Below are 27859 nucleotides of genomic sequence, written 5' to 3' on the forward strand. Positions count from 1 at the left end.
TGTGTAAATCTGAGTACTAGAGATACCTGTCCTTGGAAAACATGCTGGTAATAGATGTAAAATTTCTGATTGTGATTATTATTTCTGTGTGTGTGGCTTCCCAGGTGGCTCAATGGTAAAGAATCTGCCTGCCAATGCAGGATATGCAGGAGATGCAGGTTTGATCCCTGGGTCAGGAAGATCCCTTGGAAAAGGGAATGGCAACCCACTCCAGTATTCTTGCCTGGAGAATCCCATGGATAGAGGAGCCTAGCAGGCTACAGTCCCAGGGGTCACAACAGCACGCATGCAACACAGCATATGTTAAGACAGTGATAACACCTTGGCAGGAAAATAGTATGGCCGAAAGGTTAAGGGCACCAGAAAGTGAAGAAGGAATCTCATAAACAAATTATAAATTAATTTAAGGTATGAGGATCAGCTTAGATTTGGGGATGAGAAAGAACTTTAAAAACTTAAAAATGTATATGAATGTAAGTTGCAATGATAGTTAGATGACGAATGTGGACTTCATATTAACTTCCCCATGGTATCTGTGCTAGAACATCCCTACTTTTCTTAAGCCTCATATCTCACTATTCCCTTTGACCCTCAATCTCTACAGATGATCTACTTTCCTACTTTACAAAGCTATTCAAGGCCATCTGACATGAACTCCCTTAATTTGTTAGGTACATCTGTTTTTTTTCCTTTTGGTTTGACAAGTGTTCACTGGAATACAGAGATGGGACAGAGTCTCAGGTAATCTAGCAGAGAAGATCTGAAAGAAAATACAACAATGCGCAGAAGACTGTACACTAATGGATGTGCATACAAAACAAGGGCTTCCCAGGTGGTGCAGTGCTAAAGAATCCACTTGCCAATCAATGCAGGAGACACAGGAGATGCAGGTTTGATCCCTGGGTCAGGAAGATCCCCTGGTTGCTAGGAAATAGCAACTCACTCCAGTATTCTTGCCTGGAGAATTCCATGGATAGAGCAGCCTGGAGGGCTACTGTCTATGGGGTCGCAAAGAGTAGGACATGACTTAGTGACTGAGCATGCACGCATACAAAACAAAATAAGAATATAAATACTTAATTCTGTCACAAAAGCCTTCACAGAAGTAACCATTGATGCCTTCATGAGTTTTGAAGAATGAACAAGAGTTCACCAGGAGGGGAAAGCACAGATGTTTCCTCACAAAGGAAGAGCATGAGCAAAATTTTGGGTACCTGACATAGCACTGTATGCTTCTGGAGGTGGTTTGCCTTCAGGGTCTGGATTCTAGCAAAGCCTGAAGCTGAAGCCATGTTACAGAACTCTCTAAATGCCAATTTCTTCCTTTGTAAAGTATAATAATCCCTATCTCATGGGGTTGTTAATTTTATGAGAGAATTAAACTTTATGGGAGAATTAAACAAGAATATAAAGGACTCAGCTCAGTTATATAGTAAGAGCCCAGCAAACCTTAGTCATCATTATTATTACTAGTCTGGAATCAGTGAATCTTTAGGAGCCATGGTAGGGGATGAGTCTGGGGAAATCAGGGGTCAGAACATAATGGGCTTTAATGGCCACACTAAGAACAGATCTTACCTCCTAAAGATGTTGAGAACTTTCCAAACGGCTCTGCAATAATATGATCAGATTTGTGTCTCAAAAAGATCACATTGGTCATTGGTCACTGTGTGTACACTGTTTGTTTCACCTATCTGGTTAAAAACCACTTAAGACTTTTTATGCCACTGTAGTATCATCCATTGAAGAGGCTAAATATTTGTCAATTTCATTTCAAAACTGCTCTGAATTGTTAGATTGGGATGAAATGGAAAAGGGCAGGACCAGAAGTAAAGAGAACAGTTAAGAAGTTGCTGTAATAACCAAGACACAGACCCGGCCTCAAAAACTGCCAAACTTACCTTTATGAGAAAACTCAAGTTCCTTTTAAATACAAAGCCAGCATAATCAGACGCCCTTTTCCCAATACAGCTTACCTCTCACTAGTCTTCCCCAGACCCTCCACTCTGGTCATGTAGAACTAATTATACGTCTTGAAATATGCCTGTCCCTGTGTTTCCTCTCAATGGTGTTTCCTCCTGCACAGGACATTTCCCCTCCCTAACCACTTCTTCGGAGAAGGCAATGGCACCCCACTCCAGTATTCTTGCCTGGAAAATCCCATGGACAGAGGAGCCTGGTAGGCTGCAGTCCATGGGGTCGCTACGAGTCGGGCACGACTGAGCAACTTCACTTGCACTTTTCACTTTCTTGCATTGGAGAAGGAAATGGCAACCCACTCCAATGTTCTTGCGTGGAGAATCCCAGGGACGGGGGAGCCTGGTGGGCTGCCGTCTATGGGGTCGCACAGAGTTGGACACGACTGAAGCGACCTAGCAGCAGCGGCAGCAGCAACCACTTCTTACACTGTTTCTTCTAACTCCTATTCACTCTTCAAAATCCACCTCAAATATCACCTCCTCCAGGAAACTTCCAATGGCACCCTGCTCTTGAGTAGATGACAATCCTATACACTCGAGAGTATCCCATGTTACTTCTACCAGAGAAGTTATTAATAACGTATAACATGTGTCTCGATGACAGGAAATGGGTCTTTCATCTTTGTAACCTGAGGGCTTAGTCCAGTGTCTGGCATACAGCAGGTGCTCAATACATGTGAAAAAGTGATCATGTCTCTTGTTCACTATCATTTGACCATTGTTCTACTTACACCTACTTAAATCCCCTGATTGCCAGCAAATCAGTTCTATTAATGGATACCATTAAAGACTCAACCCTAAAAAGAGATTCTTTACTTAGGGGAGCCATAAAGTCTTGGAAATGGTGAAGGTCCACTATAAGTCCTTAAAAGGCAACAGTGCAGCTGCTATATACTCTCACAGGCTCCAGAACAGGCAGAAGACAAGTAGCAAATACAGTACCAAAGGTACCTACTTGTCCCTCTGGGCCAGGGCCTCAGTGTACTGGTCAGATGCGACCCGGTCTCCTGGTACATCTTCCCGTTCCTTGGTGACTCCCTTCAGTTTCTCTGAGAGCTCCAGGTTACACTCTTTCTCTGCTTCCACCAGAGCCGCCATCCGTGCGGCTTCATTTTTCGCTAGCCTGGACTCCTGCAAGAAGACACAAAAAAGAATGAAAACCAAGAAGCTGCAGAGCCCCCACCTAGGTTAGGAGCCCTGAAACATAGGGACACTTAAGGAGCTTAGGAAGGAAAGTAGAGAGGGAAAAGGTGAAGGCCAGGAGGCAGAGCAGTCAGGAAAGAGATAAAAGGGGACCCCTAGTTGGGGATACTCACCTCTTGCAGAAGCTGGATCTTATTCTCCAGGAGCTCGTAAACATGCTCCGTCTCCTGCTGTCTCTCCTCAAACTGGCGCCGGAGCTCAGCTTCATTATGGCTGTTGATCTTCTCCGCATCAGCACTAAAACCACAGAACGTTAGCCAGTCACATCCAGCTATATAACTTAGCAAGTGGACCCATTCAGGCTGTTTCAGTAATTCTGAATCACACTGGTGAGAAGAAATTATTTGTGGAACTGCAATTATTCATGGAACTGCTCATTCCAACTTTTCAGATAACCTTTCAGGAACTCTAATTTGTATTGCTTGTCAATCAGAATATACTTGACACCGAGAAGCTTCACTATTGCTTCAGCTTTAAGAGGAAAAGCTTTCAGTTGAAAGGCAGGTAGTGATCAAATGGCTTAGAACTCAGCATCCATGTTCACTGTCACCGTTCCTGGACTCTTCCATTTGGACTGCTCTCCCAGAGTCCTTTGCTCATTCCTTGATTTCTTGCTATTTGAATTTAGAGTGTTCCTTCCATTTAAGTTGCTGGAACAGAATATCCATTTGGACAGCCACAGAAAGGCTCTTGTCCTTTCTAGCCAAGTAACCTGTAGACTGTCCTGAGTCTGGGCTACTTACCTAGAGTTCTATCCAGTTTCCCCATGGTCCCATGCAGAAAGTGGACATTTAATCTATGGAAGATCAGGGTTCTGGGCCAGCTTTGCTTCTCTGATGTCCTCAGGAATGAATGTCCAGGCACTAGCACGAAGCGGGTAAGGTGTCACCAGCTTATTTATAGCTGACAACAGCTGCCCTTGGATGTCTGAGGATTAGACTTTGAGGGCAGTATCAGGTGCTGAATGAACTTAATTCCGGTTTGATTTTATTCCTGTTTTAAGCCATTTGTTGAGAACCACTGACCATCTTCTTGTTTTCAGGGTAGAGAGAACAATACTGAACCTTCACAGGCTCATGATAAATCAAAGGTGATCTGTCCAAGCCCAGGAGTATTTTAATATTAGGCCCAAGAAGTTGTGTCCATGGTGACCAAATGGAGCCTCCTTAAAGATTATAGAATTCCTTGGTCGATAGTGGACACTACTCAGCACTGTCCTGGAGACTATATTTATCTTGAGTTCATGTTATTATATAGCCTTTTGGGAGTAGAAGGGTCTTTGTTATACAAGTGACACCAGTCAAAAGAATAACCTAAAACCCCCTAAATAGGCAGACCTCAGGAATAATCAACTTTTACTTTGACTCCATATTCCTTGATAAATGTAATAGACAACAGCTAAGTACAATAGTGTAAGATTGAAGTTACACATTTTCTAAGTAACTCAGTTAGCCAGGAATGCCTGATTTAATAGGCTACACCTGTTGTGAAGTCAGAAGTGCCTTGAACTTGATGCCAGATGTTGTGGGTTCTGCCACTCATCTGCAAAGACTTTAACACTCTGTACCTTAGCTTTCTCATTTCTAAAAATAGGATAATGCCACCTAATAAAAGGCTGAAATGATAATTAAAAATACACTACACAAATCTCAAAATTTATAACTCAATTGGTATTTCACATTTTCCTAAAATCTATTAGCTCATTTAATGCCTTAGTAAGTAATTGAGTAATACCAGTATACTGTGTACAGCTGAGTCTAATTTGAGTATTTTAATATTGCTGGATGATCACTCTATTAATAAGTATCAAGAAATACTGTAGAGATAGAAGGAATGCAAGATCAGATTGAATATATAGTGATTCTAGGACATAATCTGAAAATTATTTTTAGTAAAAATTTCAGTAACATTTGTCATTTAAAACTAAGGGGTTTTTAGTTATAAAAGTAACCATGCTAATAATATTGGTATATAAAAATAATCAAGTCTTCTCCCTATCACAAATTTCAATCTCACTCTCTTGATAAAAGCAATGTTAAAGTGTTTGGTATGTAACCCTGCAGTTTTTTCTATGCATACTCAAGCAAGCACATGTACACATAGGTTGTCTGTCTTTACCCAAAGGGGCTTATATTCTAAGTATCACTCAGCACTTTGCCCCTTACTTAGTGTATCAGGGACTTCCCACTGGGATAATAATACATAGAGCCAACTCATTTACTGGGATAATAATACATAGAGCCAACTCATTTTTAATGACTATATAATATTCCATAGTATGTTTATATTGAAATGTTTTCAACCATTGTCCTATTGATGGATAGTTGTTTCAAATTTTTTTGCCATTACAAAAAAATGATGTGGTTAATATCCTTATATATTTATCCTTTCATACTCATACTTTTATTTACGATGAATAGATTCCTTTTAGGAATTATTTGATCAAGGAAAGTATTAATTTTTTAGTTTCATAAGTAGTAGCACATTCCAAAAATGTTACCACAATTTACATTCTCACCAGCAGTATATGAGAGTACCCATTTCCCCCAAATTCTGTGTCAACCTGGTATGTTCTTTGTAGATTACTGACCAGGAAGTTTATTGGCTTAGGTTTGATGACATTACAATCTGCTTCAGTGTCTCTCAGACTTAGAGAGCCCAAGGAAAAGAAGGCCCCTTGTTTCAATTCCTGAATTGGATACAGCATGCAAATGCCAGAATTAAGGTTCAAGAATTTGGTTACAGTTAAATAAGCCAGACTCTGGAAAGAACCAAGGGTTCAACTAGTTCAAGCTGCAACTCACCATGTTTTATCTGGATGCTGTTTCTTGTCCTGGAGTTCTCGTTTCAGGCTCTCTACTTCAACCTTCAACTCGATGTTCTGAAAAGCAAACAGGTGTTAATTATTATTAACTGCCACAGACACCCAGTTAGACAGAGAAAGACAAATATTATATGACACCACTTATATGTGGAATATAAAATATGACACCAATGAACTTATTTACAAAACAGAAACCAACTCACAGACATAAAAAACAAACTTACAATTACCAAAGTGGAGGTGGGAGATAAATTAGAAGTATGGGATTAACAAGTACACACCGCTATACACACACATATCTGAATCACTTTGCTATACATCTGAAACTAACACAATATTGTAAATAACTAAGTAATTTAAAAAAAAATTGCTATTATTACTTATAAAAACAATAGTTTTCCCTTCCTGACTAGGATAGCTGAAGTTCTCAGCCAAAATTACATATTAAATTAACAATATGTCATACAAAGAAAAGAAAATAATTACACCAAAGGTGGAATATTCTGGGCACCTGCACACAAACAGATATTCAATCTAAACACTCTTCTTCTAAGTAAGTAGAAAAGAGAAATGAAAGGGAGGGGAAAAAAGAATAAATACAGTTACTTCGCTAGGTTTTATCATTTATCTATCCAAGCAAACAGACAATAAAGTTTATGAGCCTCACATAGAACTGCTAAAACAGTCTCATCTCACAAGACTAGGTCATAAATCTTTTATTCTGGTGGATAACAATCAATTATTCTGGTGGATCAAGGTAATTTCATGGGTGTTACAAAATCTACCACATGGAAATGTAAGTACATTCCAATTTACAACATTAAATTCTAACTCTCTGTAACCTTTCTCTTCAGAAAAATTCCTGCATAATTAATCACATTTCTCCATTCTCCATTAGTAAATATGCAAATGTGAACTGTTAAAATTCTATATACAGCTGAAGAGAATCTGAATTTAACTGCATTTGCTTATCTTATCACCAATTTATGCCAGCTCTTTGTCAAGATACCTATGCAAATGTATGTACTCAAGAAAGAGCGGCTGGGAAGAAGAGAGCCTCTCTTTTTCTACATGTCCCCAGAAGAGTACGGGGCTTTCCTTGTGGCTCTGCTGGTAAAGAATGCGCCTGTAATGCTGGAAACCTGGCTTCGATCCCTGGGTTGGAAAGCTCCCCTGGAGAAGGGAAAGAAAACCCACTCTGGTATTCTGGCCTGGAGAATTCCACGGACTGTATAGTCCATGGGGTCTCAAAGAGTCAGACACAAGTGAGCGACTTTTACTTTCACATTCAGAGGAGTATCTACCCATCTAACTCAAGGAAAAGTGTCAGTGAAGAAGCTGAACTTAAATGATAAGAAATACAATCAACTTTCATTACATGTTAATATCTAGAACTAGAGTACCGGGCTAACAATGAGTTTACAGATTAACTGTGTTTAGTTAGATTTTCTCTGTGTTGGTAGCTTGTTTTGTTTCAGGAAACCCCACTTGACTGCAATATTAACACCAATCCATGTTAAACACAGAATTCTCCTGAATTGATTTCCATTTTTGGTGTTTACTACAAAGTTCAATGTAAATTAGGTTAAAATAAAAAAGTAACCAATTACCTGACTCTTTTCCAAGGATTTTTTTTCTAAGATTATCCTTTTATTTGACATACCATACCTTTTTTTCCCCTCCCCTTCCGGTTCTATTGAGATGTATTTGACATACACCATTCTATAAGTTTAAAGGGTAGAGCATAATGACTTACATACATCATGAAATGAGCTTAGTAAACATCCATCATCCCATATAGATATAAAATTAAAGAACAGAAATTTTTTTCCAAGTCTTCAATTCTAACTCTATAAATTGATCCACTGCTCATATAATCTACAATGTGGCTATTCCTTTTAAAAATAGAGATTTAAAAAATTCTGCTCCAGTAGAAGCTGTGACACAGTGAATCTCTTAAAAAAGCCACCTTTCTTAAAAATCAAGAGAAAATTTTTTGCCTGACCAGTTTAAAAAAAAAAAAATCTTAATGCAAAATGTATCAATCCTTTCAGCATCAGAATAGTTACATTATTACCCACTATATGAATTAGCAATAGTTTTCACACTATGTTCCACAAATAAACAACATTATACCTAAAACAACTAGAGAAAGAAGAACATACAAAATCCAAAGTTAGTAGAAGGAAAGAAATCATAAAGATCAGAGCAGAAATAAATGAAATAGAGACAAAGAAAAAAAATAGAAAAAAAACCAATGAAACTAAAAGTTGGTTCTTTGAAAATTGGCAAACATTTAGCCAGACTCATCACGAAAAAGAAGAGGGCCCAAATCAATAAAATTAGAAATGACATATACACACTGTTATATTTAAACTAGATAACCAAAGACCTACAATAAAAAAAAATTAAAAATAAAGTCACACACACACCAAAAAAATAAAAAGCAAAAGGAGAAGTCATAATTGACACCTCAGAAATACAAAGGACCATAAGAGACTACTACAGACAATTATATGCCAATAAACTGGACAACCTGGAAGAAAAGGACAAATTTTTAGAAAGGTGCAATCTTCCAACACTGAACTAGGAAGAAATAGAAAATATGAACAGACCAATTAGAAGTACTGAAATTGAATCTGTGATTAAAAACTAACAGAAGACAAAAGTCCAGGACCCAGACAGCTTCACAGGTGAATTCTATCAAACATTAGAGAAGAGTTAACACCTATCCTTCTGAAACCATTCCAAAAAATAAAATTGTAGAGGAAGGAACACTCTCAAACTAATTCTATGAAGCCACCATCACCACACTAAAACCAGACAAAGACACAACAGAAACAGAAAACTACAGAGCGACACCACTGAGGAACATAGATGCAAAAATCCTCAACAAAACAGTGCAAACCAAATCCAGCAATACATTAAAAGGATCATAATCATGATTTATTCCAGAGATGCAAGAAGGTTTCAACATCTGCAAATCAATCAGTGTGATATACCATATTAACAAACTGAAGAGTACAAACCATATGATCATCTCAATAGATGCAGAGAAAGCTTTTGATAAAATTTACCCATTTATGATAAAAGCTCTCCAGAAAGTGGGCACAGAGGAAAACTATCTTAACATAAAGTCCACATATGGCAAACCTGCAGCTAACAGCAAACTCAGTGATGAAAAGCTAAAAGTATTTCCTCTAAGATTAGGTGCAAGACAAAGATGTCCACTCTTACCACTTTTACTCAACACAGTTTTGGAATTCCTGGCCACAACAATCAGAGAAGAAAAAGAAAGGAATAGAATCTATTGCATGTCTATATACTAACTATGAAAAAAAGGGTAAAATGCCTAGAAGCAAATCTACCTAACTGGAGAAGAAAATGGCAACCCACTCCAATATTCTTGCCTGGAGAATCCCATGGACAGGAGAGCCTGGTGGGCTACAGTCCATGGGTTGCAAAGAGTTGGACATGACTGAGCAAAAACAAAAAAACCCAAAAAAACCTACCTAAGGAGGCAAAAGATCTGTACCCCCAAAACTATAAGATTCTGATGAGAGAAAGTGAAGATGACATAAACAGATGGAAAGTGAAAGTTGCTCAGTCGTGTCCAACTCTTTGTGACTCCATGAACCGCAGCACACCAGGCCTCCCTGTCCATCACCAACTCCCAGAGTTTATCCAAACGCATGTCCATTGAGTTGGTGATGCCATCCAACCATCTCATCCTCTGTCATCCCCTTCTCCTCCTGCCTTCAATCTTTCCCAACACCAGGGTCTTTTCAAATGAGTCAGATCTTCGCATCAGGTGGCCAAAGTACTGGAGTTTCAGCTTCAACATCAGTCCTTCCAATGAATACCCAGGACTGATCTCCTTTAGGATGGACTGGTTGGATCTCCTTGTAGTCCAACAGACTCTCAAGAGTCTTCTCCAACACCACAGTTCAGAAGCATCAGTTCTTCTGCACTCAGGTTTCTTTATAGTCCAACTTTCACATCCATACATGACCACTGGAAAAACCATAGCCTTGACTAGATGGACCTTTGTTGGCAAAGTAATGTCTCTGCTTTTTAATATGCTATCTAGGTTGGTCATAACTTTCCTTCCAAGGAGCAAGCATCTTTTAATTTCATGGCTGCAATCATCTCACCATCTGCAATGATTTTGGAGCCAAAAAAAAAAAAAAAGTCAGCCACTGTTTCCACTGTTTCCCCATCTATTTGCCATGAAGTGATAGGACCAGATGCCATGATCTTAGTTTCCTGAATGTTGAGCTTTAAGCCAACTTTTTCACTCTCCTCTTTCACTTTCATCAAGAGGCGCTTTAGTTCTTCTTCACTTTCTGCCATAAGGGTGGTGTCATCTGCATATCTGAGGTTATTGATATTTCTCCCAGCAATCTTGATTTCAGCTTGTGATTCATCCAGCCCAGCGTTTCTCATGATGTACTCTACATATAAGTTAAATAAGCAGGGTGACAATACACAGCCTTGACGTACTCCTTTTCCTATTTGGAACCAGTCTGTTGTTCCATGTCCAGTTCTAACTGTTGCTTCCTGACCTGCATACAGGTTTCTTAAGAGGCAGGTGAGGTGGTCTGGTATTCCCATCTCTTTCAGAATTTTCCACAGTTTGTTGTGATCCACACAGTCAAAGGCTTTGGCATAGTCAATAAAGCAGAAATAGATGTTTTTCTGGCACTCTCTTGCTTTTTCAATGATCCAGCGGATGTTGTCAATTTGATCTCTGGTTCCTCTGCCTTTTCTAAAACCAGCTTGAACATCTGGAAGTTCATGGTTCATGTATTGCTGAAGCCTGGCTTGGAGAATTTTGAGCATTACTTTACTAGCATGTGAGATGAGTGCAATTGTGTGGTAGTTTGAGCATTCTTTGGCATTGCCTTTCTTTGTGATTGGAATGAAAACTGACCTTTTCCAGTCCTGTGGCCACTGCTGAGTTTTCCAAATTTGCTGACATACTGAGTGCAGCACTTTCACAACATCATCTTTTTGGATTTGAAATAGCTCAACTGTAACTCCATCACCTCCACTAGCTTTGTTCATAGTGATGCTTCCTAAGGCCCACTTGACTTCACATTCCAGGATGTCTGGCTCTAGGTGAGTGATCACACCATCGTGATTATCTGGGTCGTGAAGATTTTTTTTGTACAGTTCTTCTGTGTATTCTTGCCGCTTTTTAATATCTTCTGCTTCTGTTAGGTCCCTACCATATCTGTCCTTTATTGAGCCCATCTTTGCATGAAATGTTCCCTTGGTATCTCTAACTTTCTTGAAGAGATCTCTAGTATTTCCCATTCTATTGTTTTCCTCTATTTCTTTGCATTGATTGCTGAGGAAGGGTTTCTTATCTCTCCTTGTTATTCTTTGGAACTCTGCATTCAAATGGGTATATCTTTCCTTTTCTCCTTTGCTTTTCACTTCTCTTCTTTTCACAGCTATTTGTCCATGGAATTCTCCAGGCTAGAATACTGGAGTGGATAGCCTTTCCCTTCTTCAGGGGAACTTCCCAACACAGGGATCAAACCCAGGTCTCCCACATGGCAGATAGATTCTTTACCAACTGAGCTATCAGGGAAGCCCATCAACAGATGGAAAGATATACCATATTCTTAGACTGGAAGAATTAATACCATCAAAATGATTATACTACCCAAGGCAATTTACAGATTTGATGCATATCTTCCCAGGTGGCACAATGGTAAAGAATCCACCTGCCAATGCAGGGACACAAGAGATGCTGGTTCAAACTCTGGGTCAGGAGGATCCCTTGGGGTAGGAAACAGCAACCCATTCTGGTATTCTTGCCTGGAGAATCCTATGGACAGAGAAGCCTGGTGGGCTATGGTCCATAGGGTTGCAGAGTCAGACACAACTGAGTGACTGAGCACATGTTAGCGCTATCAGATTACCAACGGCATTTTTTGTAGATCTAGAACAAAAAATCTTTAAAAGTTTGTATGGAAACACAAAAGACCCTAAACATCCAAAGCAATCCTGAGAAAGAAAAGTGAAGCTGGAGAATCAGGCTTTCTGAGTTCAGACTATACTATCTAGCTATAGTAATCAAAACAGTATGGTCCTGGCACAAAGATGGGCTTATAGATCAATGGAACAGGATATAAATCCAAGAAATATATCTACTCACCTATGGTTAATTAATCTATGACAAAGGAGGCAAGACTATAAAAGGAAGAAAAGATAGTCTCTTCAATAAGTGGGGCTTCCCTGGTGGCTTAGATGGTAAAGAATCTGCCTGTATTGCAAGAGGTCCAGGTTCAATCCCCGAGTTGGGAAGATCTCCTGAAGAAGGGGATGACAACTCACTTAAGTGTTCTTGTCTGGAGAATTCCATGGACAGAGGAGCCTGGTGAGATATAGTTGATGGGGTCACAAAGAGTTGGACACCCAATAAATGGTGCTTGGAAAACTGGACAGCCACATGTAAAAGAATATAATTAGAACATTCTCTAACACCATACACAAAAATAAACTGGAAATAAATTAAAGACCTAAATGTAAGACTGGATACTATAAAACTCTTAGAGCAAAACATAGGCAGAATGCTCTTTGACATAAATAGCAACAATATCTTTTTGAATCCACCTCCAAAAATAATGAAGATAAAACCAAAAATAAACAAATGAGACCTAATTAAACTTAAAAGCTTTTGCACAGCAAAGGAAATCATAAACAAAATGGAAAATCAACCTATGGAATGAGAGAAAACTATTTGCAAATGATGCAGTGAACAAAGGAGCAGTGGATAAAAAATCAGTCTCCAAAATATACAGATAGCTCATGCAGCTCAATATCAAAAAAAACAACCCAGTCAAAAAAATGGGCAGAAGATCTAAGTGGACATTTCTCCAAAGAAGACATACAGATGGCCAAAAATCACATGAAAAGAAGCTCAACTTTGCTAATTATTAGAGAAATGCAAATCAAAATTACAATGAAGTATCACCTCACACCGATCAGAATGGCCATCATCAAAAAGTCTACAAACAATAAACATGGGAGAGAGTGTGGAGAAAGGGAATTTTCCCACAATGTTGGTGGGAATAAAAATTGGTGCAGCCACTATGGAGAACAGTATGGAGGTTCCTTAAAAAACTAAAAATAGAGCTATAGTATGATCCAGCAATCCCAGTCCTGGCCATATATCTGAAGAAAACTATACTTTGAAAAGACAGGTACCCCAGTGTTCACTGCTGCACTATTTACAACAGCAAAGACATGGATGCAACCTAAATGAACATAAACAGATGAATAGGTAAAGAAAATGAAAATTAGCCATTAAAAAGAATAAAATAATACCATTTGTAGGAGCATGGATGGTCCTAGAGATTATCATATTAAATGAAGTAAGTCAGAGAAATATATGAAGTCAGTTATATGTAGAATCTAAAAAATGATAGAAATGAATTTATTTATAAAATGTAAACAGACTCATTGGATGAAACACAAGCTGGAATCAAGATTTCTGAAGAAATATCAATAACCTCAGATATGCAGATGACACCACCCTTATAGTAGAAAGCAAAGAAGAACTTTAGCTCTTTAGAGCCTCTTGATGAAAGTTAACGAGGAGAGTGAAAAAGTTGGCTTAAAACTCAACATTCAGAAAACTAAGATAATGGCATCCAGCCCCATCACTTCATGGCAAATAGATGGGGAGACAATGGAAACAGTGGCAGACTTTATTTTCTTGGGCTCCAAAATCACTGCAGATAGTGAGATGATTGCAGCCATGAAATCAAAAGACGCTTGCTCCTTGGAAGAAAAGCTATGACCAACCTAGTGAAAAGTGAAAGTGAAAATCACTTAGTCGTGTCTGACTCTTTGCGACCTCGTGGACTGTATAGTCCACGGAATTCTCCAGGCCAGAATACTGGGGTGGGGTAGCCTTTCTCTTCTCCATGAATGACCAACCTAGACAGCATATTAAAAAGCAGAGACATTACTTTGCCAACAAAAGTCCAACTAGTCAGAGCTATGGTTTATCCAGTAGTCGTGTATGGATGGGAGCGTTGGACTCTAAAGAAAGCTGAGTGCCAATGAATTGATGCTTTTGAAGTGTGGTGTTGGGGAAGACTCCTAAGAGTCCCTTGGACAGCAAGGAGATCAAACCAGTCCATCCTAAAGGAAACCAGTTCTGAATATTCATTGGAAGGACTGATGCTGAAGCTGAAACTCCAATACTTTGGCCACCTGATGCGAAGAACGGACTCATTTGAAAAGACCCTGATGCTGAGAAAGATTGAAGGCAGGAGGAGAAGGGGACAGCAGAGGATGAGATGATTGGATGGCATCATTGACTCAATGGACGTGAGTTTGAGTAAACTCTGGGAATTGGTGATGGACAGGGAGGCCTGGCGTGCTGCAGTCCATGGGGTCACAAAGAGTTAGACACGACTGAGCGACTGAACTGAACTGACTGAAACAGACTCACAGATGCAGAAAACAAATTTTGGTTACCAAGGAGGAAAGGTTGGAGGAGGAAAAAATTAGAAGTTTGGGATTAACAGATACACAACACTATATACAAAATTAGATAATCAACAATGACCTACTGTATAGCACAGGCAACTCTACTCGATATTCTGTAGTAACCTATATAGGAAAACAATTTGAAAAAGAATAGACACGCATATATAGAAAACTGAATCACTTTGCTGTACACCTGAAACTAACACAACACTGTAAATCAACTATACTCTAATATGAAATAATAATTTAAACATATCAAAAGAGAGATAGTTTTGCCTGATCAGTTTTTTAAAAAAAGAGAACTTTTTAAAAATTTTATTTACTTATTCTTGGCTGTGCTGGTTCTTCATTGCTGCAAGGACTTTTCTCTAGTTGCAGAGAGCAGGGGCTGCTCTCTAGTTAGTGTGCAGGCTTTTCCTTGCGGTGGCCTCTCTTGTTGTGGAGTCCAGGCTCTAGGGCATCTGGGCTTTAGCAGGTGCATACAGGGGCTCAACAGTTGAGGCTCCTCGGTTCTAGAGCACAGGCTCAGTAGCCATGGCATACAGGCTTAGCTGTTCCACAGCATGTGGGATCTTCCCAGATCTGGGATCGAACCTGTGTCTCCTGCATTGGCAGGCAGATTCTTTACAACTGAGCCACCAGGAAAGCCCTAAAAAATGTACTTCATGTAAAAATGTATCAATCGTTTCATCATTAGATTAGAAGATTACCTGTTATGTTTACTAGGTCGATAGTTTGCACACTGTCCTGCCAATATTCCGCAAGACATCTTTAGGAGTGGGGGAGGGAGAAGTTTAAATTGAAAAAGTGTGGTCACGGCCTGAGAGTGTTAAAATAGTCTACTTTGACTCTTGCAGGCCCCTCTCTCTTCCATTGTTAACAACACTCAGTGGGAAAACAGGTCATGTGGGGAATCATGAAGATGTGTAACATATGTTTCTTACACTTGGGATGCTTGTAGTCCAGCTGAGAAAAGCAAAGTTCCAAGGTATGGATTTAAAATGCTAAAGGTGATGACTGATGAGGAAGTGTAGGATATAGCCTAACCCAAAGAAGGTTTAATGTATGGGTAAAGAAAGTCACTGTAGATGAGGAAATATGGTGTTGAGATAGAAATTGCTATACATTCCATTCAGTAGGTCACTTATTTCAAGCACAAATATTTGATATAGCAACATTCTAGAAGAATTGAAAAAATTTTACCCATGATTTAATAAATAAACAAAATGTGGTATATCCATAAAATGGAATCTGTTTGGCCATAAAAAGGAATGATATATGCTACAACATGGCTGAACCTTGAATACATTATGCCAAGTAAAAGTGATCACAAAGCCACACATTATATGATTCCATTTATATGAAATGTCCAGAGTGGACAAATCCAGAAAAATAAAGTCCATTGGTGGTTGACTCAGGCTGGAGGATTTGGGGAGTGATGTTTAATGGGGAGGGGTTTTCCTTGTGGAGTGATAAAAATGTTCTAAAATTTACTGCCTTGATATTTGCACAACTCTGAATATTCTAGAAACAGATGTATACATTAATTGTACACTTTAAATGAGTGAGTTGATTTGGTATGTGAATTTTATTTCAACTAAATTGCTATAAAATATTTTCAAAAGCCCTAGGAAGTTACAGTGGTTATAATTAAATGGTAACAATGATTATATATTGAATATCACACATGTGGTTAGAACAGTCAGCACCTAAGGAACATCATCATTGTATACAGAGTGAAGTAAGCCAGAAAGAAAAACACCAATACAGTATACTAATGCATATATATGGAATCTGAAAGATGGTAACGATAACCCTATATGCGAGACAGAATAAGAGACACAGATGCATAGAACAGTCTTATGGACTCTGAGGGAGAAGGTGAGGGTGGGACGTTCTGGGAGAATAGCATTGAAACATGTATATTATCATATGTGAAACAGAACACCATTCCATGTTCAATGCATGAGACAAAGGCTCAGGGCCGGGGCAATGGGATGACCCAGAGGGATGGGATGGGGAGGGAGGTGGGTGAGGGGTCCAGGAAGGGGAACACATGTAAACCCATGGCTGATTCATGTCAATGTATGGCAAAAACTATTACAATATTGTAAAGTAATTAGCCCCCAACTAAAATAAATAAATTTATTAAAAAAAATAATTAAATGGTAACAATGATTATATATTGAATATCACACATGCGGTTAGAACAGTCAGCACCTAAGGAACATCATCATTGTATCTGAACTAAAGAGCAAAACTATACCTTGCCTTCAAGCATCTCTAGTGGAGGTTAGCACTGGGCATTTCAAAATCTCTTTCCAATCCTGGCCCTCTTCTCCAGCTCCCACAGTTACCACCCTATGAGGTACTTCTTCCTTATCCCTGGGATCAGAATGAATAGTCTCAAAACTGATCTCCCCAACCTCAGACTCTCTGTAACAGGAGAGAAAGGGACAGGGCACAACTTTTCACAGAATGACATAGTCCAAGGACACAACATAAACCACAAGAATCAAACCATCAAATCAAATCAACATAAACCACAAGATGACAGACAAGTTGACTTTAAGTAGACTTTGATCCTCAATTAGCAAGCTAAATGACACACTCAGAGGTACCATGACAGTCCCAAGGCACTGTCAAAAGACCAAGGAGTGGGGGTGGCCCAATTCCTGGAAATTTCCACCTCTTCCCCAAAATAGTTGGAATAATCCGCCCACTCATTTAGTTCAGTTCAGTTCAGTTGCTCAGTCATGTCTTACTCTTTGCTACCCCATGGACACCAGCATGCCAGGCTTCCTTGTCCATCACCAACTCCCAGAGCTTGCTCGAACTCATGTCCATCGAGTCGGTGATGCCATCCAACCATCTCATCCTTTGTCGTCCCCTTCTCCTGCCTTCAGTCTTTCCCAGCATCAGGGTCTTTTCAAATGAGTCAGCTCTTTGCATCAGGTGGCCAAAGTATTGGAGTTTCAGCTTCAACATCAGTCCTTCTAATGAATATTTGGGACTAATTTCCTTTAGGACTGACTGGCTGGATTGCCTTGCATTCCAAGGAACTCTCAAGAGTCTTCTCCAACACCACAGTTCAAAAGCAGCAATTCTTCGGCGCTCAGCTTTCTTTGGAGTTCAACTCTCCCATCCATACATGACTACTGGAAAAACCATAGCTTTGACTCGACAGACCTTTGTCACTAAAGTAATATCTGCTTTTTAATATGCTGTCTAGGTTGATCATAGCTTTTCTTCCAACCAGCAAGCATCTTTTAATTTCATGGCTGAAGTCATCATCTGCAGTGATTTTGGAGCCCAAGAAAATAAAGTCTCTCACTGATTCCATTGTTTCCTCGTTGATTTGCCATGAAGTGGTGGGACTGGATGCCATGATCTTAGATTTCTGAATGTTGAACTTTAAGCCAGTTTTTTCACTCTCCTCTTTCACTTTCATCAAGAGGCTCTTTAGTGGCTCTTCACTTTCTGCCATAAGGGTGGTGTCATCTGAGGCTATTGATATTTCTCCCAGCAATTTTGATTCCAGCTTGTGCTTTATCCAGCCTGGCATTTCACATGATGTACTCTGCATATAAGTTAAATAAGCGGGGTGACAATATACAGCCTTGGCGCACTCTTTTCCCAATTTGGAACCAGGCTGTTGTTCCACGTTCAGTTCTAACTGTTGCTTCTTGATGTGTATACAGATTTCTCAGGAGGCAGGTAAGGTGGTCTGGTGTTCCCATCTCTTGAAGAATGTTCCACAATTTGTTGTGATCCACACAGTCAAAGGCTTTGGCGCAATCAATAAAGCAGAAGTACATCTTTTTCTGGAATTATCTTGCTTTTTCTGTGATCCAATGGATGTTGGTAATTTGATCTCTGGTGACCTTTTTTGTGTAAGTTACTTAACCTCTTAGAACCTAATTTTGTCATCAATAAAATGGGATTATAAACATTACCTTGAGGGGTCTAGTGAGGGGTAAATGAGATAACCTAAGCACCCAGCACAGTGCCTGATTCAAATAGCTAGAGGGTGTGACTAAGTGATGTGTTCAGTGTTTTGCAGCTGTATGTGTAGTAAGTGCACTGGATGAGTGAGCTAATCAACCAACCAACCATCCAACCAAGCAGCAGGAACAGATGCACACAGGCAGAAGTAGGACAATAATATGTTTGTTGGAGAAAAAGGAGATTGGATAATGCTGTCTGAGTGTGCTGTGTCATGCTCAGTTATGTCTGACTCTTTGCTACCCTATGAACTGTAGCCCTCCAGGCTCCTTTGTCCATGGGATTTTCCAGGCAAGAATACTGGACTGGGTTGCCATTTCCTCCTCCAGGGAATCCTCTCAAACCAGGGATCGAACCCATGTCTCCTGCATCTCCTGCACTGGCAGGTGAATTCTCTACCACTGAGCCACCAGGGAAGCATGTATCTCTTAGAGAATATTCACAGTTAAAACAGAGAAGGACTTTGAAGGCTTTAAATAAAAAGTGTTTTGTACACTTTTTTGTGTAAGTATTCAAAACACTTTTTATCTGAAGCCTTTAAAAGACCTCTGTTTTAAACTGTGAATCTTCCCTAAGAGGTATATTATTAACCCATTGAAGATAAAAGGTTGCTAAAACTGAGGCATGAAATGGAAAAATAACTTGCCCCAGCTCAACTCAAGTCACTAGTGGAATTACCAAACACAGCTTAGAATTCCAGCCTCCTCTTCTACCTTTCATCCTCTCCCATAAAAGGGAGAAACATTCTACTCCTGTGCCTAGTCTACTCCAAGACTCAGAAGTACTAATTAAGATTTCCAGACCTTAAAATGGGCAGTTTAGAGAGAAAGGTAAGCATGGACCAAGGATTAGATGGTATTAGAAAATGATCTTAGATTGGCACAGCCACTATGTAGAACACTGTGGAATTTCCTTTAAAAACTAAACACAGAGCTCTTGTGGGCTTCCCTAGTGGTTCAGTGGTAAAGCATCCTCTTGCTAACGCAGGAGACTTGAGTTCGATCTCCAGGTCAGGAAGATCCCCTGGAGAAGGAAATGACAACTGACTCCAGTATTCTTGCCTGGAAAATCCCATGGACAGAGGGGCATCATAGGCTACAGTCCATGGGGTCACAAAGAGTCAGGCACAACTTAGCCACTAAACAACAATAACAAAAGAGCTGTTGCAGGGAAGAGCCAGTTCTGACTCCATGTTGGATTTGTTTCTTTGACTTTAACCTTAGCTTGTCATTGCTTTTGTTATTATAATTGTACATAATTGCTTGCCTCAGGTAACCCTGCCCTTCTGACAGACTGTTAAACTAGAGTGCCTTTGTTCAGCTCACAGGGAGACAATCTAACCCTGCCTACCTGTGAATAGGCTTCCCTGGTGGCTCAGATGGTAAAGAATCTGCCTGCAGTTCAGAAGACCTGGGTTCAGTCCCTGGGTTGGAAAGATCCCCTAGAGAAGATAATGGCTACCCACTGCAGTATTCTTTGGACAGAGTATTCCATGGGGTTGCAGAGAGTCAAACAAGAGGACACAACTGGACAACTGACACTTTAACCTGTGAATGGTTGCAAGAAAGAGATTAACATATTCCCTCCGTAAGGTTGGCCATTCTAGGAGAGATTTGCAAGATAATGGTCTTTTTACTTTACTTCCTCAACTCCTCCCCATCTCTGTTCTATGAAAGAACCTGGCATCCAGACCCAGACAGGATGGTTATTTTGAGACATTAATTTGCCATAGTCTTGGTCACTCATATTTGTTGCCTCAACACCTTGTCTCCAATCTATTGGCCTGTCATGTAGTGAGCAGATGTCAATGTTCATTGCAGCACTATTTACAATAGCCAAGACATGGAAACAGCCTAAATGTCCACTGACAGAAGAATGGATAAAAAAGATGCAATACCTATACACAATGGACTATTACTCAGCCATTAAACAGAATGAAATAATGTCATTTACAGCAACAAGGATGGACCTAGAGATTTTCATATTAAGCAAAGTTAAGTCAGACAAAGACAAATATCATATATTATCACTTATATGTGGAATCTAAAAAATGATAGAAATGAACTTATTTACAACACAGAAATAGACTCACAGACTTTAAAAACAAACTTATGATTACCAAAAGGGAAAGAAAGGTGGGGGAAGGGATAAATTAGGAGATTGGGATTAACATTTCCACACTTCTATATATAATAAACAAGGACCTACTATATAGCACAGGGAACTCTACTCAATACTCTGTAATGACCTATATGGGAGAATAATCTGAAAAAGAACAGATATATGTATACGTATAACTAAATCTCTTTGCTGTATATCTGAAACTAAAACAACATTGTAAATCAACTAGACTCCAATGCAAAATCTAAAAATAAAGACTATTATTACATTAAAAAAAGAAACTATGTTATGGTAAAAAACAAAGCCCTTATTGGTTAGAGGTACATTCTGACGACTTTCCAGATGCAGTTGTGTGATGTCTGACAGTTGCTGTGAGGAACCGAGAGGACAGAGTCAGCAGGATGTTGGTAACTGGTGAAGTTGGTGACAGGTACATGGGTCCCCCTACTCAGGATAGGTACATGGGAGCACTGTTCATTTTATCATTGTCTGCTTTCGAAAATTTTCCTAATGAAAAATCAGAAAGGGCATTTTCATCATGAAAAGGTAGATGTCCATATTCTTTATTACTTTTACCTCTGGAATTCTCTAAACTATGGCATAAATAGCAAAGAACACTCAGCTCCCTATACCTGAAGCAGCATCTTTCAGCCACCAGACTTACATAAAACAGTGGTGCTGAGTCTATTTCCCAATATTGAGGGATAAAGAAAATACACCTGCCTCTTAAACCTGGGGGACTCAGAATACAACTTGGTCACAGGGAGAAAAGATCTGCAGAAATAAATGAGAAGCAAGATTCTTCAGAGAGGAACCTGCAAGTTCTTTAACTGGGCAGACCGAACTAATAAAAGCACAGTTCTCTCACTTGCCGCCTACCCTCTTTCCAATCTCCTCCAACTCTCACCCTGCCTCACACTCTCTCTTTCTCCCTCCCCATCCCCCCACTCACCTCACCCAGCTGGAACATACCCTTCTGGTCTGACACAGTGATGTCATTGGTCATTATCCAGTGGCTATCTTTTCTGAAAACCAGAGTTCTGAGTGATAATAGTTTATGGCAACAGTTTCCAAGACTCTGTTGACCTTTGGTGGGGCCACCTTCTTCACCTCTAAACCAAGGGCGTCTGCTGATCGAGGAATCAATCATACAAGTGCCCTTGGACACCACCAAGGCTTTGTCTGAGCTGTTCTTAGCCTGTGATGTCTTCTCTCTTCTTTCTAAAACTGTTCTTAATTACGGGCATGCTTGTGCATGAGCAATTGTTCTGCTGTATCTGACTGTTTGTGCTTCCATGGACTGCAGCCTGCAAGGCTCCTCTGTCCATGGGATTTTCCAGGCAAGGATACAGTTCAGTTTAAACATCCCCATCCCACCCCCTCCAGGACACTTTGCCCAATCCCCCAGTCAGAACTTAACAACTCATTTCTCTTCACTCTCACTGAACTTTGTCTATCACTAAAACAACTATAATTTTGTATCCATACTGAGAGACTCTTCTGAAAGTGAAAAGAGGTGCTGTCACAAATATACCAGGACAACCAGCAAAATCAGGACTGTTCTGAGTAAACCAGGACTCGGTCATCTGACACCTATCTCAAGCACAGCACTCACCTCACTCTGCTTTGATTAGGTATTTAAAATGTTTGACTCCCTGTCTAGATTTCAATATCTGGAGAAGTACTTTGCCCTCAGTGCATGTGAGCATGCGTGCTAAGCCGCCTCAGTCGTGTCTGACTCTGTCCGACCCCATGGACTGCAACCTGCCAGGCTCCTCTCTCCATGGGATTCTCTAGGCAAGAATACTGGAGTGGGTTGTCCTGCCTTCCTCCAGGGAATCTTCCCAACCCAGGGCTCAAACTCACATCTCTTTTGTCTCCTGAATTGGCACGTGGGTTCTTTACTACTAGTGCCACCTGGGAAACCCTCAGTAGCTCTCAGTATATGTTTATGGAATAAACCCTTCCTCATCTGTCTTAAATTGCTAACTTGCATATTTGTTATGGTGTTTATCCTCACATTTGTGTGTGAGTGAGTGTGTGGTGTGTGTATCAACTAATCTTCAAGCACTTTGGGGGAAGGGATTATGTCTTTTATTTCTTAGTATGCTTTGTTAGGGGAAGAGCCAGAATTCAAAAAAAGAAAAAGAAAGCTTGACAGCATACCAGTATACATTCATTGACAACATCAGCAAGTAAGCTATGTATCAGAGATTAATGCTTGCAAGAAACAAAGTGCTTTTCGGTGTGATAAGAAGTGAATTAGGGTCACTGAATGAAAGAAATGAGTATTACATCAGTAGGAAACAACCCAGGGAGAAGCAGGCCTTCCATAGAAGAGTCTTTATTTGGAACAAAAGTAAATATGGCCAGATCTTACTCTAGATCAATTCTGTAAACTATAGGAATTCAAAAAGAAATAGGAATTCAAAAATTATAGTAGTTTAATAGGAGGAAGAGTCTCAAACTCTTGAGAACCGATCCTCTTATAATTTGATTATTAACCCAAATGGAAAAGTAACTCTGGTGGATGGGTTTTATTTTAAAGTGCTTTCTTCTCTTTTTAGAATGATATCCCTTCTAGGAAAAGGGTGGTTCAGAAATATTTTTTGTTCCCAGTGTATTTCTTTTCCAGACTTCTCTGATATCCCTGGGGCAAAGCATTAGCTCTATAACACAGGATGAAGTACTGAGTATTTTCATAAGGGGTTCTTCAGTCTGTCTCCAACAAGGGGCAAAGGGTTGGTCCCTACACAATCCCTAGAAACAACATTTTAGTAGCTTCCAAGTGACTTGTTTTGTAGATGAGATTTCTTTTCACTCACCTAATTTTAAAACAAAAATAGCACCCTAGAAGGTCTAAATATTTGGCTCTTTCATTAACTGTGTGACCTTAGACTAGTCATCTCCAGAGCTTTATATTTTTATCCAGTCAATTAATTTGAATCAGAGCCTCTCCCTCTTGCCCATAAGAATTATAATACCACCTGCATTGCTCATCTTCTCTGTGATGTGAGATGTTTAGCCAGAAGGTGTTCAAATGCAAATCATGGAAGTCCTCAGACCCTCAAATGGATGCAATCCCTGCCTTTCTACCGATTCCAGGTTCACTGTCATTCACGAGTGCAGTTAAGCCCCACATTAGACACATAGGCTGTTTTAGCATATGACAAGAAGAGCTCACTGCCAGGGAAAAGACAGTAGGGTAGTGTGTCCCCAGCCTCAGTAATCAGAAGACTACAAGGCCAGGCACTCTCCTGCCAGAGACTGCTTTAGTGTCCAGTCCCCCAAAGAAATGGGAAAAAAAAAAAAACAACAAGTGGAAAGTTTCAATTTATACAATACAAAATACAAGGACCTACATCCAGATGGCAGAACTCTTTCAGGTCACTCTTTCAAGCCCAACCCATATCAGTCCATTGTAGAGGCCTGAAAACGATACCAATCCCTCCCCAGCCCAATTTACCTTGATGAGACAGACACAGACATCCACCTGTGAGTAAGCACTGAGGCTGTGGATGAGTTCTAAGTGGCCAGGTTATTTGGACAGACACAGCCAGAGTGCACGTGTAGGTATGTGTGTGTGTGTGCATGTGTGCATACATGTGAGAAAGAGAGACAGAAAGGGTGCTGCCTGGACAGAAGACAGGTAGCTAATTTGTGAGATGGTAACATTTGTTTATTCACTTTTTTAAAATCAAAAATTTACTGAGCATCTCCTTTGGATATGTAAGGCACTCTAATAAGTACTAAAAAGAGCAAGGCAGACACGATCAGTCTTCAGGGAACTTATAGCCTATGGGGCAATTAAACAGACAATTATAGTAGAATGTGATAAACAAAAGAGACCTAGAATCAAATAGATGTATGGAAACACACACAGGTGGCAGATATAAATAGTAGCAGACACATAAATCAATGCAAAGCCATCCTATAACTCCTAGCTTTAGCCTCCAAAGAAACGTCCCTAGACGTAACTCAAGATGTGTCATACCTTGAGTTGCCCTTCTTATCAGTTCCCCAGTTCTAATCTTTTAGGGAGGAGGAATATAAACCTGAAACTACTGAGCTGCCAAGAGAAAATAAAGAATCCTATACTTAGTGCAGTGGTTTGGTGAAGAGTACAGACTTTCAAGCTAAATAGGCCTGGGTTCAAATACTTACTCTCTCACATTCCACTAGGTTGAATTATACGAAAGTGCAGATATTCAACCTTTTTTTTTTTTTATGATTTCACATAGTTCCACAGAGTTCATCCTCTATATTCTAAGCAAATTATTTAACCTAAGCTGTAGTTTATTCAGGTTCTTATAATCACCAACTTTCAGGGAGGGATACAGTGAAAATTAAATGAAAGATGTAAATAAAAATACTTCATATAATAGGTGTTCAATAAATATTAGTTTCCCCAAAGGTAGTAAGCTGTATGAATCATAAGGAGATTTCTGGTCAACCCTGTGTTTAGAAACTCAAGAAAGAAAGATTAAAATTAGGTTAAATGATAAAATGATAGATTAAAATTTTGGATTTTGATGTGGAGGAGGTTGTGTGTTGGGAGAGGGGCAGGGGACATGTGACAATTCTCTGTGCCTTCTGTTCAGTTTTGCTGTGAACCTAAAACTGCCCTAAAAAAATAAATCTTAAAATATGGGGAAAGATATGAGGTGTCCTGAGCATGCTTTATTTAGACTCTGAGCTCAGAAGTCCCAATATACACACTGCCTTGGTGTTCACAATGATTTCCAACTCAAAACTCTTCTCAGTCCCTCTGTTAAAATCTTGGTCGAGTCCCAGAAGTCTCTGTTGATCTGGCCCAACTGAGCTAGCAAGTGAGAAAACATCTATATAAATACCAGTGATCTCAGTGAGTCTCTCCCCGTCCCCAGCACATTCCTTAGCAGGATGAACCTCTCCCTCTTGACCGGAGCCTCTCTGTTCACAAATAGGGCTGGCTGGGCCTAATTTAGAAAAGTGCAGGCCTCTTATGAAAGTCAGGGGTGAGGCTGGAGCCCCTGCAATCCCAGGACACCTTGTGTGGAGACAGGAACCCGGCTCCACAGAAGGTGCTGAAAGGGGTGCTCAGAATGACTAGTTTCCATCAGCTGTTTAGAAACTGGAGTTCAGAGGAGCCATCCTGTGCTTTCATCTGCCTTTGGGCAGCAGGTATAGAAGTAGGATAAGTGAAAATTTACTTTGAAGTTAAAAGCATAAAAAAATATTAATTTTTCTGCAGATAAATTGGTGTACAAACTTAGGCCTCCTAAATATTTTAAAATTCTCTGTGGCACCTAACATGATCTGACATTTATCCCAAAATTCAGCTCTCAGTTCTGGATTGACACTTGCTTTGATCTACTTTTCAAAAAAATAATGCCACAAAAATAATCTGCAAAATCCAGGACAGTTTTGTTACACTGAAACTTACACTACAAAATGGGATCTAAGTTGTAACACTTGGCAGTCACTGCTCTCTTGGAAGCCTAGCTGTGTTCTGAAGTTCTAGTATCAGGCAACTCCTCCGAAGTTATATCTGTGCCTGAGACCAGAGAGGAATTTAGACTGAAGATGCTAAGCTGTGTCACCCAGGATGGTAGTTATTGAACACTTAAGGTGTGACTACTCTAAAATAAGATGTGCCATAAGGATTTCAAAGACTTAATACACAATGGATTGCAAAGACTAACTGCAACAAAAGAATACAAAATCTTAACAATTTTTAATGTTGATTTCATGTTGAAATGATATTTTGAATATGTTCTTAACATTAATTGACTTTTAATATGGCCACTAGAAAATTTTAAATTACATCTTTGGCTTACATTAAATTTCTGTTGGACAGTGCTGCTCTATGAAATGTTAGGAAAAAAAAGAGGCACTAGTTTTAAGTACCTTAACATGTCCTGACTGGCATGGATGACCACAATTAATCCCATGGTCTAAGAGTACCTGTGTGAATTTTTTGGGCTTATGGTATTCATCAATCAGGGCTTCCCAGGTGGCTCAGTGGTAAGGAATCCACCTGCCAATGCAGGAATTGTGGGTTCAGTCCCTGGGTCAGGAAGATCCCCTGAAGGATGAAATGGCAACCCACTTCAGTATTCTTGCCTGGAAAAATCCCATGGACAGAGGAGCTGGGCAGGTTATGGTCTATGGGGTCACAGAAGAGTTGGACATGATTTAGTGACTAAACAACAACATGATATTCATCAATCAACAAAATACAGAAGTGACTCTAACTAATTATAAATGGACCAAAATTATTTAGAGGGTGATAACAGGCACCACACTGAAGAACTGAGATCACAGTACTACTCAAATTATGCTCAGACACTAAAGTGCCAGTGTCGGGGGGCAGGGACTCCCTCTATCTTATCACCACTTTATCCCCATTACTAGCATGATGCCCACACACAGAAGTGCCCAAACATGGAAGATAATTTTATATTTATCAAATGGATGGTACTGTTAAAAATAAAAACATAACTCAGTCTTCAAACAATTTTCACTGTCAAGAATTTTCTCTGAACTGTTTCTTTTCTCCATTTGTTCGCTTCCTACTTCTGCTAACCCTTCTCCTGGAGAGACTTCTGAGTTCCAGGAAGAGTTGGAGATTCACCTGGAGTACTCCAAAGCCAGTGGGCTTTGTATCTAGTGGAGGAGACAGCCAAGGATGGAAAGGAGGTCTCCTCTTTCACCTGTGCAGATGAGCCTCTTTTGCAGCTTCCAGGGTGTTTGCAATCAATCAACACAAACTTTCTGAGTTTTGATTATGGGCTCAACAATGTTGAAGAGAATGTTGAAGGCAATAGAGTAAGTTGGAGATCAATCCAACCCATAAAGTGTTTATAATCTAGAAGGAGAGATAAAAAATGTACACACAGAAAGATAATTGCCAGCCAGGGGGTTAAACACATGTGCCAAATAATGTATCTAAACCCCAATGTCTAAAAGAGTGCAAAGAGTAAAAGATGGTTTCAGGCAGTGGTGATGAGGAAAGGTCCACCTGGGGAAGTGGAATCTAAGTTGGACTCTGAAACCTGAGTACGGTTTGAATAAGCAGAGAAAAAGGCTACAGGTATTCCAGGTGTGAACAAGGATGTATCAGCAGGAATTGACACACATGAAGGAGACTGAATCACTCTAGGAACGTGTCTGAAAATACATAGTGAGAGAATAAAGCTTGCTTCCTACTTCACTGAGAATATTGAAGTTA

At 39.8% G+C, this 27859-nt stretch overlaps 1 protein-coding gene across 27 annotated transcripts in view; it reads right to left on the minus strand.

Annotated features, from left to right (window-relative positions):
• PDE4DIP (phosphodiesterase 4D interacting protein) overlaps nucleotides 1-27859 on the minus strand; it is a 147832-nt gene that overhangs the window by 104068 nt on the left and 15905 nt on the right. For all 27 annotated transcript variants that reach the window (XR_014052515.1, XR_014052513.1, XR_014052510.1 and 24 more), the window contains exons 2-4: nucleotides 5987-6063; nucleotides 3296-3419; nucleotides 2935-3110 (exon numbers count right to left, since the gene is read on the minus strand). Coding sequence is in view for 15 of the 27 variants with exons in the window: in XM_081486118.1 (XP_081342244.1) it covers nucleotides 2935-3110; nucleotides 3296-3419; nucleotides 5987-6063 (377 nt within the window). In the remaining 12 variants the exon portion in view is untranslated. The remainder of the gene's footprint in view (nucleotides 1-2934; nucleotides 3111-3295; nucleotides 3420-5986; nucleotides 6064-27859) is intronic.

Source organism: Giraffa tippelskirchi, chromosome 5, assembly GCF_054371585.1.
Source record: "Giraffa tippelskirchi isolate mGirTip1 chromosome 5, T2T-mGirTip1v1.2.pri, whole genome shotgun sequence".
Lineage (NCBI taxonomy): Eukaryota > Metazoa > Chordata > Mammalia > Artiodactyla > Giraffidae > Giraffa > Giraffa tippelskirchi.